This window comes from Glycine soja, chromosome 19 (assembly GCF_004193775.1).
Source record: "Glycine soja cultivar W05 chromosome 19, ASM419377v2, whole genome shotgun sequence".
In the NCBI taxonomy this organism is placed as follows: domain Eukaryota; kingdom Viridiplantae; phylum Streptophyta; class Magnoliopsida; order Fabales; family Fabaceae; genus Glycine; species Glycine soja.
In genome coordinates, this window is record NC_041020.1 from 46,695,666 (window position 1) to 46,710,441 (window position 14,776).

At 32.1% G+C, this 14,776-nt stretch overlaps 2 protein-coding genes across 6 annotated transcripts; both read right to left on the minus strand.

The window, feature by feature from the left end:
- Positions 1-3,003: 3,003 nt before the first annotated feature.
- Positions 3,004-4,607, minus strand: LOC114398104 (chaperone protein DnaJ-like). 3 transcript variants are annotated; one of them, XR_003663503.1, is made up of 5 exons: positions 4,311-4,605; positions 4,089-4,159; positions 3,777-3,850; positions 3,594-3,650; positions 3,004-3,283 (listed from the first exon to the last, which is right to left on the minus strand). XR_003663503.1 is itself a non-coding variant. In XM_028360248.1 (5 exons), exons 1-5 carry the CDS (start codon positions 4,365-4,367, stop codon positions 3,152-3,154), a joined length of 411 nt encoding a protein of 136 aa, XP_028216049.1. In that variant the 5' UTR covers positions 4,368-4,607; the 3' UTR covers positions 3,004-3,151. The 3 variants fall into 3 exon arrangements, 2 of the variants coding, with proteins under 2 accessions (XP_028216049.1, XP_028216050.1); XM_028360248.1 differs by having other exon boundaries at positions 3,594-3,656; positions 4,089-4,173; positions 4,311-4,607; XM_028360249.1 differs by having other exon boundaries at positions 4,089-4,173.
- Positions 4,608-6,585: 1,978 nt separating this feature from the next.
- LOC114400474 (kinesin-like protein KIN-14I) lies at positions 6,586-14,459 on the minus strand. Of its 3 annotated transcripts, none has more exons than XM_028362938.1 (20): positions 14,313-14,459; positions 13,878-14,081; positions 13,491-13,657; positions 13,270-13,413; positions 12,910-13,146; positions 12,739-12,810; positions 12,353-12,421; positions 12,155-12,217; positions 11,935-12,066; positions 11,764-11,845; positions 11,531-11,626; positions 9,681-9,854; positions 9,496-9,602; positions 9,228-9,406; positions 8,900-9,061; positions 8,540-8,793; positions 8,278-8,441; positions 7,992-8,177; positions 7,087-7,580; positions 6,586-6,979 (listed from the first exon to the last, which is right to left on the minus strand). In XM_028362938.1, the coding sequence occupies exons 2-20, from the start codon at positions 13,993-13,995 to the stop codon at positions 6,850-6,852; spliced, it is 3,030 nt and encodes a 1,009-aa protein (XP_028218739.1). In that variant the 5' UTR covers positions 13,996-14,081; positions 14,313-14,459; the 3' UTR covers positions 6,586-6,849. The 3 variants fall into 3 exon arrangements, with proteins under 3 accessions (XP_028218739.1, XP_028218740.1, XP_028218741.1); XM_028362939.1 differs by lacking the exon at positions 14,313-14,459 and adding an exon at positions 14,198-14,306; XM_028362940.1 differs by lacking the exon at positions 12,155-12,217.
- Positions 14,460-14,776: the final 317 nt, after the last annotated feature.

Below are 14,776 nucleotides of genomic sequence, written 5' to 3' on the forward strand. Positions count from 1 at the left end.
AACCTAGATGTTGTTAATAAGTTTATTTAAATATACTCTCAATATAATAATATCTCATTAATTTGAGTTAAATTAGACTCAATATTCTTATACAAGATCTTGAATTTGGATCTTGTGAATAAAAAAAAAAGGGTGAATGAAAGAAAAAATTCATAATAAATAACTAATTAAATTCTTTAATATGGATTATTCATTCAATAAATATATATATATATATATATATATATATATATATATATATATATATATATGTGTATGTATCGCACTAATATAACATTAAAAAAGAAAATACTTTTAATGTCCTCTTGTAAAATACAAACAAAGTAACTATTTGTTTTAAAGTAGAATCAATTTCTTTCACCGTACAACCATATTATGAAAAGTTTGTGATTGAAATTAATTTAAAGATACATTATAATTTCGTTCAACTCTAAAATAAAAACAACTAGAAAATCAATTCTTTTCACCGAAAATATATTCCAAGATATAATTTAGGATAAATAGGTATTTCTGTCTCTAAATGTGTTTCTGAAAGATGAAAATACAAAATTTACTCTTCAATAGAATAAAAAATGCGACAAATATATCCGATCGTTAACTTCTGTTCGTCACCGTTGATAAAATAGTCTACGTGACACATAGGAACAAATTTATCACTGAAATAATTGTCAATGTGATAATCTCCAATTGCTAGCATAGACACATATTTGTCATATAATATTTTTTTTGACTTTTCGTCTTCTTACTCAACGGACAAATTCGTCCTGAAAGATGAAAATGTAAAATTTAATCCTTGAAAGTGTAAAAAATGTGACAAATATATTTGGACGTTAATAATAGATTGTGATTAATTATTATAATTTTTAAAAATTTATAATGGTTGAGACAAAATTTTGGGAAGGTTATATCACACCGTTAAGTGTCTGTTTCCGTTATATAATTTTTAAGTTTCATCAACGGTTGAGACATGCATAAAATATTACCAATGGAAGTCAATTTTTATTATTTTGACGAATTCTTCTTACTTTTCTTTAGCTACACAAAAAAATCAATCTTTTGATTGTTAACTCTTGAGTAAATGCTATCAACACAAAAAAAAAGTTATTGTAAAACGATAAGAAAATCATTATTTATGTTTAATTAAATATTATTTATTTAATTGTTTTTTAGTAAAATTTTCATAATAAAATATGAATGACTATTAGTATATGCAATGACATCAAATTACAAATTATAATAAAAGTTTGTTGTTTTTTATTTTTTTAAATCATACATAATTATTTTTTATTGACCGATCATTTAAAAAAATCATAACCTTAAAAAAAATCATTCCAAAGGAGGTGAATATTTTTTACAAATTAAAAGTATCATTACAATTACAATTTTCCCTAAAAATTATTCATGGATCTAATTTAACTATAATGATTCACAATAAACATTTTTTTACTTGAACCTTTCATCAAACATGAGAGTGTAAAAAAGTTATTTATAGTTTATAAAATGAGTATTCTTTTTTTCTTTTAGATTCAATTTAATTTACGAGTTTGTAAAAAAAAAATTTCACAATCATTATAATTTTTTTCAAATTATAATAATTAGTCACAATCTACTATTAACGTTTAGATATATTTGTTGCACTTTTTACACTTTTGAAAATTAAATTTTATATTTTTATCTTTCAAGGACGCATTTGTCAGTAGAGTGAGAAGACGAAAAATAAAAAAAAATATTATATGAAAAATATGCACCTACGTTGACAATCATTTCAGTGACAAATTTGTCCTTGTGTCACATAGACTATTTTATTAATGGTGACGAACGAAAGTTAACAGCCGGATATATTTGTCACACTTTTTATACTTTCATAGACTAAATTTTATATTTTTATCTTTAAAGGACACATTTATCAACAAATTATACATTCAGATTCAAGGACAAAAGTGATTATTTACCTTAAAGTTTATAATTTAAATTGATTTAGACGGACTATATCTCAATAATAATATTTAACAATTCAAAAGTTAATTTTATCCAATTTTATAATGGACCCTAAAGCTTTTATCGTTGTAAACACTTGTAATCAAGTCAAGTGCCAGGTTAAATTTCCCCTAGGGAAGTACTATATCCACTTCCTCACTTTGCTAATACACACTCATCTTTTAATTTTTATTTTAAAAAATGTCCATGATAAATACACTCCCCGTACCATGACATCATCATCATCCAACTTAACAGCCCTTTTTGCTTCTTGCCCCAAAGTCACATGCTTGAGCATGGTGCGGTGTTGCTATTCCATTCTAGATAGGTTTGAAACCTTGGTTTACAAAGGGGCGTTTTTGTTGTTGATTTAAAATGGGTTGTTAGAACAGAGTTATTCAACTCATGGACAAAATATGGTAGGCAAGTGTTTGGGTCTTTTAGAAAACATTCTTATTCAGGTCCATTCAATCAACAACACCATCACAATGATGGCATGAGGCATCATTCAATTAGGCTTGTTTCAAAGGAGCAGTCTATAGCGATTGACGCTTGCGAAAAGCTTCAAGGAGTATATTCCCTTGGCTTGGTCACGGGGAGAAGCAACAATTTTGTGGTCTTTGCCTTTGAAACCATTTAGGCATCTACAGGGAGCCAGGAAAATCCTTCTTCTTTGATCAAGGGTGTGTATTTTTTGGGTATTATTGAAAAAATCATTAAAACAAAGAGAGTTTATTAGTAGGAAGAGGAATGTAAATAGCAATTGCCTTTCCTCTAGTATAATGACCTGGGCCTATTCTCCTTTTCTTCCCGAGAGGGCCTCCATTTTCTTATTATTTGGTTGCATTAGTAATTTGGTATCATAGTTTAGAGGAAAATAAATAAGTTAGTATTATTTATAACTTGATTATTTCTTTTATATTTCATATAAGCCTGCTCTGTTCTCTTTTTGTATTTATTTATTTTCCGAATAAGTAACCCATATATACGCCCAGTGGTAATAGGCAAGTTTAAAAGCAGAAGATATACTGCATGAAATGATGAGATATTATCAATTGATGTGCTACTGCCTGAATGGTGAGAAATTTAACGATATTAATAATTCTCAACTGTGTAAACTACAGATAGATAAATTGTGAGGATCAAAATAATTATTTGAATTGTAACACTGGAATCACAAGATACGTGTCCTTTTTGTAGGACATGGAGATGAATTCCAGCTTAACCCAGACTTTCCCATTCCTTCATTATCTGCCATCATAACCATTAACAATCCTTGAAGATCCTCCAACATGCCTTTCTCATCCTAAAAGAAAATTAAGATCCAAAACGTAATTTAGAACTATTATATTTAAGATGGAAATTAAAAAGCAAAAACTCCTCTCAGTGACTTTAGATGTTAGCAAAGAGTTTACAATGAGTGTCATTTACATGTGGATTGTGGAGTCTTTGTTCTAAAGTTATAAAACCAGATAGAGAAATTTTTAATAAAAAATATATATTTTAATATAAATATATGATTCACACTAATTTAAGTATAGTCTTTGTTTAATAATTCGAAATTAATTTAAACAAAACGGACACTACAGTAAAAGCGGGATTGATATGCAATATACCTTGGGTCTCACTTTCTGCATCGTCGAGGCCATTTCTTGCATGAAATCAACAAATCCCTGTAACTTTCATAGTTGCTAAATTCAGCCACGTACCAAATCTCATATGATAATTAATTAATAATTAACAACAGGAAAAAAAAAAAAAAGTAACGTTTCTTAACTCTTCACCAGGGAAAAACCCACCTCATCATCGTCCTCTCCAATCAGACCAAACAAGCCAGCATCATATATCCTTCTCTTCCCTTTATTGGACAAAACTAGATTTACAGAAGAAAGCAGAGACGATCAGTTACAAACTCATTATAATAGAAATTGCATTATTCACAAATACATAACCTTGAATATATATATATATATATAAGGTTGACAAGGAAAGAAAAGAATGATCGTGTACTGTATTTGATCCGCTTTGCTAAAAAAAACTAACAACTAGCATTTTCTGATATATAAAAAAAAAACACAGATACATAAGCTTAATTTGTTCACGTAAAGCACCTGAATAAGCCTCTTGAACGCGCTGAAATCTCTTTTTAGCTTCTAGTGCAAGCTTTGGGTCCTTGATCCACCTATCAGGATACCACTTCATTTAATCCAAAAGAACAACACAAATGCACCAATTAATTAAAACCCTTGTTAAATAAATAGTAATAATAATATAAACATACATAGTACTTTATATTTATAATGCTTAAGTGCAGGGAATAAATATGGAGATACCAGATCCATCTTACGATAAGCGCGTCGAATTTCGTCGTGCTCGACGGTGCCGAACATATTTGCAACAAGGAAAATCAAAATGTGATACGCGTATATAGTTTATGTTCTTGTTATTTCAGTTTGTAGTCAACAGTTGGAAGAGTCTATAATTATATAAATATTTTGATGCATAAAATATATATAATGTAATGGGAGCTTGTGCTCCTTCCCCAAGTTTAATGTCGAAAAGGTCTGGAAGTGAAAGATCCAAATTGTCCAGCCTGAAAGTTCCAGAGATTTTCTTTTGGGTCTTCCACATCCACAAGTTGAATGACTAATAAATGCTCTAAGGTTTCACCACAAATCGTTATTGTCCATTGCCTAGCCACGTAAATTAAATTGAAATATTTTGTTTCTCTCCTTAATTCGTTCACCAATAAATGTAAAAACTGAAAAAAGAAAAAAGTTATGGTCCTCCTAGTTACTTATTTATGTGGCCATCTAAGCCTTCGTCTCCATCTTTCCAGTAGAGTAGAAGTGTGATTAGAAAATTCATTTAAATTTGTTTTGCATAAATATTTCAGAGTGTTTGTCAAAATAGTTTATTATTAGCTGCTTATTTATTTATTCTCTTTTAGAAAAAAGCTGTTTATTTATTGGAATTTTCACGATGGTTTATGAAAAATAAATTATAACTTATGTGAAAAAGTTTAATCTTCTTATCTCCTCTGTAATTATAGAATTAATTTAAATTTATACATAAGTGCTTATATGATAACCACTTAATAAATAGTGTTAAATTAAGTTGTTTATTCTAACACTCTCTTCTTATCACTTGTAAGTTACTATAAGTTTGGGTATGTAAAATTACCCTTTTTTTTCTCTTTTGAATTTTTACTTTGTTAGATATTGGAAAATGTATGTAACGTTTGTGCGTCACTTGAGTTTAGCCTTCGAATTGAGTGAATATATACATAAATAAAAACATCATTCATTCATGGTTTATTAATATTATGAGTTTTATTTTCATAAAGTATTAATGTAAAAACTTTTATATTATCAATTAAGTAATAGTTGGCTGTGCAGTAAAAAAAATGATTAGTAGTTGTAATATATAGTATTTTTAAAATAATGACTACAAAACTCAATAATCTTATGGCATATAATAATTTATAATTAAATATAAAAAGTAATTATAGTGTCAGTGTGTCTACTATTAATGGTGATTATATTTTTATCAATTTATTTTGATCCATTGGTTAATACGATTGTACATTTTTTACATACATTTTATCAATTTATTTTTGTCTTAATGTGATTACATTCTAGTTGAGGGGCTTCATTTTGTAGCCCATATGCTTAAATCCAATTCCTAATTTTCCCAGCCATATTTCATCATTCGGCTCTTAAACAGTGACACAATTCAACTTTGGGGGTGGACGAAGATTTTGGGGTTGCTCCAAGCGCAGAAGCCGTCATTTGCTTTTCTTTTTTCTTGGTAAGCTGCATTATTTGATCTCTGTTTGCAACTTGTTGCTTTTGGTCATTTGTTTGCAATTTATTCCATAATATGCAATTAATATCCACTTTTTAATTTTTAAATTTAATAACTCGACTCCTTATGAAAACACAGACACTCATGCTGCAAAATTCTTGTTTAAATTATTGTTATGGAATAATGAGAAATGTATATTTGTCAAGTGATATCAAGCTCTTTCGAGAATTACTTGGCTTCGAAGTTGAATCCCATCTAGGCATTCTACTTGTCCTTTGACCAACCCTTGTTAGGCCGTAGCAGCATGTCAAGGCGTGTTAGAACGAAGCTGAATATATTAAATAAAATGATTACTGTTTATATTTGATATGTTTGGTTATATTCCACTAAAAAAAATTTAGAAAGAAAGAATAAAAACAAGTCATTCCATTATATTTTCTTTGTATGCCAAAGGCAAACCTATTCGGTTAATAAAATGTGTCAACTAACTTAGTTGACAAAGTTGATTTTAAGTATATGTAATTAAAGTTGATTTTAAGTCATTCCCACTATACTACAACGACAGTTAAACTATGCCTTCTTCCATATATTTTCAAATCAAGCATGTGCTTTTATTCTAGAAATTTTCTTTCCTTGACAAAGCTCATAAAGAAAAATGTATTTTTTTATTTTTCGTTGGCACGCATATAAAAGCATTCTCAACGTGCATAATCCAAAGAAAGAAAGAAAGAGAAACGTGATTTGAAAAGAAAAAAAAATCTTACGAAGGAGAAAAGGGGGATGGGGGTAGAGATAAGGAAATTGATTTGTACAAATAAAAAATCATTGCAGTGTTAGGAGTTTCATTTTTTTACATCCCCTAAAAATCTAGTGTGGAGTAAAATAAAAGAATGTCATGATACAAACAAAGCAACAAGCGCTATTGCTCCATTATCCGTGTGATTACAAAATACAAACCAAGAAAAAAATTATAACAATCTCTCTCTCTCTCTCGTCGATCTAAAAAATTATAAAAGAATCATAATATAAACAATCACTCTCTTTACCTTTTCAGTAAAAACACGTTTATTTTCTACTCCCAGTTCTACGTTTCACGTCAACTGGAGCTGTATGCCTCCCTGTTCGATGTGGGACACCATTTGAGTTTTTCAATGAAGGTGAAGGACCTAGAGGAGAAGAATGAACAGCACTCTTGCTGCAAATTTGCAAAAAAAATATTTATCAACATCCAATGGATACTATACATAATTTTATAAAAAAAATATGAAATAGACTTTAGTAGAGTACAAATTTATGCATTACCTCAACTCAGGGCTGTTTTTTGCTGCCTTAGACCTCATAGTCTTTGATCCAATTCCATTGGTCACGCTGCTAAGTTTGGAATGATTAAATTGCCAAAGTAAGTCAGGTTCTGAGGAATCACTGGTTGCAGCATCAAGCTCATCCATGTCATCTGAACCGGCAATGTTAAACTGATTGGCTCCCATGAACATATTATCGGATTGTTCTGAGTACATTTTGGGAGAATCTTTGAGGTATTTCTGATAAAAGGCCTCAGATAAGTTCCCATTGCTTGCTGCTTGCCAACATCCCAAGAGGTTCTCAGTTTTGTTTACATCTTGCTTGTTGACCATGACCTTATCAACCCATTCTCCAGAACCACCAGATTCTTTGTCATCCTCCCCATAGTTTTGTGCAAGACTATTGTTCACTGGGGGCCATGATGGTGAATTTGCTGATATCTCATCAAAATCAAAGCTCTGAGTTTTGAGCCTCACTGTGGTATTACTCCGAAGCTGCAGGATGAATCAAATTCCATCTCAGTTCAACATGGAATAGTAATAATAATAACTTAACAAATTTTTAATAATGCCTCACTGTGATACTACTTAAAATGATAAATGTGTCTCAGAACATTTCATGCATGAATTGGCCCACAACTTTTATTAGTAAACACGTTTGTTCTACTTCCTAAACAAAGTAAAGTAAATAGTTGATTGAGTAAACAGATGAGTACTTTGATGATCCCATTGAATTATTAGTAACCATGTGTGTGTTCAAAAATCATATCAAATTTTTCTAAAATAAATTCTCTACACTATATTAGGATTTCTGTTTTCCTACAAGCATTAAATCATTTTGCACAAATAATAAATTAAAATGATTTATCAACATAAGAAAACCGCAAGCAAAAGAAGTACACATACTTCTATGTTGCCAACCTCAACCATTGGTTGCCGGCATCCAAGCTGATCCACAGCGTCAGGACCTCGCTGGTTTATATGATAAGGTGATAGCTCACTAGCCTTTGTTCTATGTTTTTCAGAGCTGCCCAAAAAAGAATGTTCTGATTCTCCTTCCTTTCTTGCCAGTGCTGCCTTGAGGCTGGCAATCTGAAACACAATTCAATAGTTAGACTTGATCGAAGTGGAAAAATGGAATTACTAAGGTTATTTATGAACAGAACCAGAAACTTTAGATTTGACAATCAACCTGTTCTTTGAGTTCTTTAACATCTGCACTATCTTTGTTTACTCGAGCAGCACCAAGTTCAACTGTGGCAACTCTTTCAGCAAATTTTAAGGTACTAATTGTTTCTCCAATAGCATCACTCTCTGGACTTATGTGAACAAACATTAGTGTCTTAGCCTGTCCTCCTGAAACAAACCAAACCAACATTATCAGAATTCCTAGGAATTGTACAACTTAAGGACAGAAAAGAATATAGCTGGAAAACCAACTTCTTAAACCTTACCAAGTGAATCTTGGAGTAGTTGTGTGAGTTTACTATTTCTGTAAGGTACGTGAGAGTTTTTCTGAGCAAGGGAAGCAATGACATCTCCCAAAGCTGAAAGAGATTTGTTAATATGCTGTGCTTCTTTAAGTCTATCTCCTGTAGCCTCAGACTTATCCACTCTCTCACTTCCTGCCAAGTCAACCAAATGCATGCATCCACGAAGGATTGCTCCAGATGCCAAATCTCTTCCTTGAACATGAACAGTCAAGCAACTGCCAAATTGATATTTGGAAGAAGACAATGGTTAATTGTGTCCAAGAAATATCATCACAAAAACAAGAGTGAAGAGCAAGAAAGTGAATATAAAAAATACCACACCTATGAGATCGGCTACTGCGGTCATTAAGGGCTGTTGCTCCAACAGCACGGTTCCTTTGACCAAGGTTCATTAGTTCAATAACATCAATAGTAGATGATACAGGGACAAGGCTTGCATCTGGCACGCTGAGTCCTTTTTGTGAACTACTTCGAATTTCTAATGTATCAATAGTTAAGGGCAGCACAATCAATGCTATGTGTGTTCTATAATATGTATAAATAGTCGATAGTGCATCCTGATTAAAACTTGTTTTCATTTATTAAGGGCAGCAGTAATTTTTGAGGTTATACAAAACCAAAGAGAATCAATTAACTGGTAAAAGGATATCTTTTGTTTGTTCCATCAGTGACCAGCAGATCCCTGACTTGCTCATTGTAAATCTCAATCATTTGAACAGAAACGTCATAGTGGACAGTGTCCCTCCTTTGATCTGCTATAAGAAACAAATCACTTAGAGCCCTGTAATTTACACCTTGGCTTTTCTCTGTGATCTCTTTGGGTCCAGTCTACATGTTAAAAACATAAATCAGCAAATGATCATTAAAAATTTCATATTTTTTCTGCTTACATTGAAAAAAGTGCATATGGATCCTACCATAGTGTAAGTTTTTCCTGATCCTGTTTGGCCATATGCAAATATGCAAACATTAAAACCATCAAGAACAGACCTAACGAGTGGCTGCATATCTAGGAAGACCTCGGCTGCAACAGAAGAGAAAATTTTCAATTTCACTAAAACTATAAATCCTGGATATAATTGAAACCAAAAAGCAAACCAACCTTGGGTAGCAGATGGTCCAAAAATTTTGTTAAAGTTGAAGGACCTTCGTCCCTTCCCATTCTTTGAAGGAATATTAACTGTGATGGTTCCATCTTCTATATTTTCCACTGCACTCAAATGGTTTGATTGTCCAGGAAAGAAGGGTCTTACTCGACAGTACACCCTAATACTTCCTGATGGAACAAAGTTACTCATCTTAATTCACTTGTTAGACAAGTGACTTCAATAACTTAAAAAGGAAGATGAATTAAGTTTTAAAATTTTCCCCTAATAAACTTTAATTATCTCTTTAAATAATATATGACAAATTTAATATGAAGAAGAAGAAAAATTTAATCGATGTTCTTTAAATGCGCAAGACAAAATTAAATTGCAATAATATAAATCAGATAAGGGAAGTGAGAATTACAAACTCAGTTTATATTGGTTCGGTCACTTTTCGTCCTCAAGTAACTCACTTGAGATTTACATTATCCTTGTAAAATTCTTTTACAACTTCTCAACCACCTAGGGATCCCTTTTTCTTGTGTTCAGAAAAAACTCACAAATCAAGAGACTCACAACTCTATGTTTTGTGACTTAGTTGTTGTGACTTAGTTCTTTCTCTTACGTGGGTGTCAAATGGGGAGAGAGACTCATGTAAGAGGTAAAGGGTATATTTTTTCCTGAAAACTATTAAGCAATAAATTGCAAAACTTAAAGGGGGAGTACTCGTCTCGCAAATAGAATATTTTTTAACCATGCTTTCAGATTGTTGTCATCATCAAAAAGGGAGAGAATGTGATTGCATATGTATAAAGGTTTTGATGATGTCAAAGATAGAAGTAACTCAAGTTTATTACAAGTTCAAGTCAAAATCAAGTAAACAAAAGATCAAAAACTTAATTTTCAAATTTCATATAAAAAGTTTTTAAATATTTTTAACACTTATTGAAAAAGTTCTTTTTACTGGTAATCGATTACCAGGAGCTTCAATTACCAAAAGCCAAATTATTTTAAAAAGCTTTTCAGGAAGTTTGAATTTGAATTTTAAGAAGCTATAATCGATTACATTCAAATTGAAAAGACATGACTCCTCATTAAGTAATTGTGTAATCAAGTACCAAAGATCTATAATTGATTACCAGTGAGAAAATTTCAAAAATAACTCTGAAAAGTCACATCCTTCCATGAATTTTTGAAAAGTCACCAAAAGCCTATAAATATGTGACTTGTCTACGAAAATTTTCAGAGTGTTTTTCAGAACCTCATTGTCTTATTCTCTCAAAAACAAACATTTGGTCAAACACTTGCAAATCAATTAAGGATTCTTCTAAGTTCTTCAATTTGTATTATTCTTCTCTAGAATAGAGATGAAGTTTCGTACTTAAAAAGAACTATAGTTGTGATCAAGAGAGATTGTGAGTCTCTTGATTTATGAGTTTTTTTTTTAACACATGGAAAAGAGATCTCTAGGTGGTTCAGAAGTTGTAAAAGAATTTTACAAGTGAAAATCTAAAGTGAGTTGCTTGAAGACTGGACGACGTAGACAGGAAAAGTGATCGAATCAGTATAAATTGAGTTTATAATTTTTTCTTCCCTCATCTGATTTACATTATTGCAATTTAATTTTGTCTTGCGCATTTAAAGAGCATCGATTAAATTGTTTATTTCTTCTTTTTCTGCATATTAAATTTGTCATATGTTATTTAAAGAGAGAATTAAAGTTTGTTTTAAAAAAAATTTAAAACTTAATTCACCCCTTTTAAGTTATTGAGACCACTTGTATAACAAATTTTGGGATTAAAAAAATAAGAAAGGCATAAAGGCGTGAACCAAAAGCAACAAACCAACCAGTGATATTTATTACCCTTAAGATCCTGGACTTGATTGTATAGTTTGCGATTTTCTTCAAGAACTCTATGATATCCAGAAGCAGCATTAGCTAAGCCATGAATGTGCGTGCCTGGTATTACACATATTCAAGCTAATTAGTTACTTCTGGTAGTTAGCTTTCTACATTATTAATCAATCAGCAGGCAACAAAAAAAGGAGGAGAACAATAGAGCAAAAAACTTAAAATGAAAAATCACATATCCTTACCAAGATTGGAGAAGTCTTCGTGAAATTTCATTTGCATGAACTGCATACCATCTTTTGTGGAGTGAAGACTATGCCTTAGCTCCTACAATAAAATCAAGAACGGAAATATTTTAACTAACGTAGTAAGAAATTGCAAAGATTAAACATGATAAATATGAACTCATTCTCTACCTGAATTTCTCTTTGCTGCTGGTCGAAGAGCATTTGCTGCTTCATAAGTTGCCTTTGTGTTACCATAGTAGCAACTTCATTTTTATTAATGCAATCCTCTTTTTTCGTTACCACATGAATCTTCTTCTCCCCCTAATCACAAAATAGATGACTATAAGAATTAAAGCATTTTCAAGTTTAACTCAAGGTCCTGGAATATGTTAAACGCAAGGCATGTTACCTTTTTATCTGCCATAGCAGACCCGTTGCTCTGAGAAACGGGATCTCTTGAAGTTACTTTTGTCTAGGAAGTTACATGATAAGGACGAAAATCAACTTAAGAGCAAGTACTCTCTTGGAATGGGCTACATAACTAATAATATGACCAGCCAATTACCTAAAAACTAAGGACATTATGAGAAGGTGAAAATTGTCATACCTGTTCACCTTGGCTTGCAATTCGTTGCTCAAACTCCTCTACAACCTTGTTTAAAACAGATTCCACCAACTGTTCCATGCAGAAGAATAAAAATATTACAAATAAACAACTAGTTTCAAAGGCACTCTTGCTCAGTGTTATGAATGACTATTCTGGAACTGATGCAGCAGGAGTCTAATGATGGGACTGTGAATGTGACATTGTTTCATGATAATAATGTTATAATTTTCAAAAGCTTTTTTTTAATATGATAGAGGCAAAAGAGACTAAAGTAAAACTAACAGATTCATAATCTATATAAGGTGCAAGTGTCTAGCTTAATTAGTATAGTTGTGAACTGTGATGAAATTCAATTGTGAAACACATAAAGTTACATATTCCCATACAGTTGGAACTTCTTCTGGCTTCTTATCCGATAAAATTGCCCGAACAAGCATACTCAAAGAGTGGGAACCAGACTGCAATTATAGAAATATAAAAAATTTCAGTAGTTATGCTTTCTGTTAGCTACACACAAGTCCAGAGCAGGTACAAATGTCAAGAACCAAGATACCTACCATTTTAATAGACTCGACGTCAGAATTAAAAGCAGCAATAGATTTATCATTGAGCGACGAAGTCCTTGACAAGGAATTAGTAAATGGATCCGAATTTTTTCTCACAAAAGATTTTGAAGTCACAGTGGGTTTGAGATTTCCACCAAATTTCCACACACCATTTGACCCGCTCATTTTCCATTCACTGTAAGATTTCAGGGCCAACACGCAATTGACAATCCTAGATGATTTTCCTCCCTAAAATAACAAATAATTCAGTAGAAAACCAAAACCAGTGTTATTAACAATGGAATTCACCATGATACAAATTGGTTACTTAAATAATAGTCGTAATAAGTATCTAATGCTTTATTCACATACTTGTTCCAGATCAGATGCCTCAAAGGTAGGAATTCCAATTTCTTGGACAGCTACCAGAAAATTCCTCACGTTTTCAAAATACTGATATGCGGTTAATGGTGCCCCATCAGGGATCAATGCAGAATCAACAGGACTCTCCACAACCTTAAAAAGAAGAATACACTGTAAACAAACAAAAACCAAAATCTTGGAAAATTAAACTAAACAATGATCCGACTCACCTTGGGAACAGCCCCGGATTGAACTTTATTAATAACATTACAGAGAATAATCCCACTTCTCAAACCAAGCCTAAACTCTTCCTCAGAGGGCTCTGCTGGTAAATCTTTGGCTGCTACAACTCCAACCATTTTTCTCAACCACCCCGCCGCTTCATATCTTCTTGATGCTGCAATGTAAAGAATTTTTCATTTCAGGATAACTGATACAAAACCCAGATACCTTTAACAAATTGAAACTCATCAAAATTCAGTCAAACTCAAAGCAGCCACCACAGACAAAAAAAATGCTAAAAGATGAATTTTCACACGTTATTATTATTATTATGAGCAATTCCAAAACTGAATTTTGATGGAACCCCAGAAAAAATAATAATAATGGGAAGGTACCAGCTTCTTCAGCTTTCCTAGATTCCAAATCAAGATCTTTGAGGCGAGGACCGTGCTGCTGAAGCACGTCCTCCACCACTGATGCCACAGAAAAGAACAACGCCGCCTCTGCCGCCATAACATGAACCACGAGAAAGAGTTGTTGTTGTTATTAAGAATGATATCCCTCACCACAGACCAAGAAGCTCATCAACATTGCACAATCTGATCCATGGGGTGGAGGAGGAAGAGAAAGCAGGGTTAGATATGCAGAGAGAAACAAAAGAAAAAAAAAAGAATCTGATGTGAGGAACAGAGAATGAAGGAAGAAAGAAAAGAACAAGTTTTAAAAGCGTGTGATCGTTTTGTCTCTGATATCATGATGCTATTCTATTGAGTGTTGTTGAGATTTCTTTCTTTCTTTTTTTCTCTTTCCATCTATGTTAGTTCCATTACCTTTAGCTTTTCTCTTTTGTTCTCACCCTACAGATACAGATACGAAGTGGTACAACACAAGAGGGGAGAGGTAGTAGTTAGTTCGCTTTCAGTATCAAAATCCGCTTTATACTCACCACTCTCTCCTCTTTCCCACCTCCTCAACTCCGAACCTACTACCATACCTCACTCTTTCAAACTCCCACTTCACTAAATTTAAGATTTTTGCTTTCCTTAGTAATTGTTTCCCAAGCCCCACTTCGTTTCTAGGCGCTTGCATTTCACGCACTACTTTTTTTTTTTTTTAAAGCTAACTTACTTTTTAAGTTTTTTTTTTTTGTAGTTTGTTTTAAGGCCTCCTTGGCCTATTTGGGTGAGATAAGTTTGTGTCTACAGACTTTTCGTGATTTAAACTAGGACATCATCTCCACTCCTATTTTTATTTTATTTTTACCAAAAAAGTTTGTTTTTTTATGTGTAAAAGT

Bases quoted from the DNA above. Each gene is read 5' to 3' on its own strand.
- LOC114398104 (XM_028360248.1), bottom strand. From the start codon at position 4,367: ATGTTCGGCACCGTCGAGCACGACGAAATTCGACGCGCTTATCGTAAG. The intron at 3,657-3,776 runs GTGGGTTTTTCC...CAACTATGAAAG, and splicing joins TTGGAGAGGACGATGATGAG to TTACAGGGATTTGTTGATTT. The intron at 3,284-3,593 runs GTATATTGCATA...ATTTTCTTTTAG, and splicing joins TGCAGAAAGTGAGACCCAAG to GATGAGAAAGGCATGTTGGA.
- LOC114400474 (XM_028362938.1), bottom strand. From the start codon at position 13,995: ATGGCGGCAGAGGCGGCGTTGTTCTTTTCTGTGGCATCAGTGGTGGAG. The intron at 12,218-12,352 runs GTATGACAATTT...GTAACTTCCTAG, and splicing joins TTGCAAGCCAAGGTGAACAG to ACAAAAGTAACTTCAAGAGA. The intron at 8,794-8,899 runs GTGTGGTATTTT...TCAATTTGGCAG, and splicing joins CGCAGTAGCCGATCTCATAG to TTGCTTGACTGTTCATGTTC.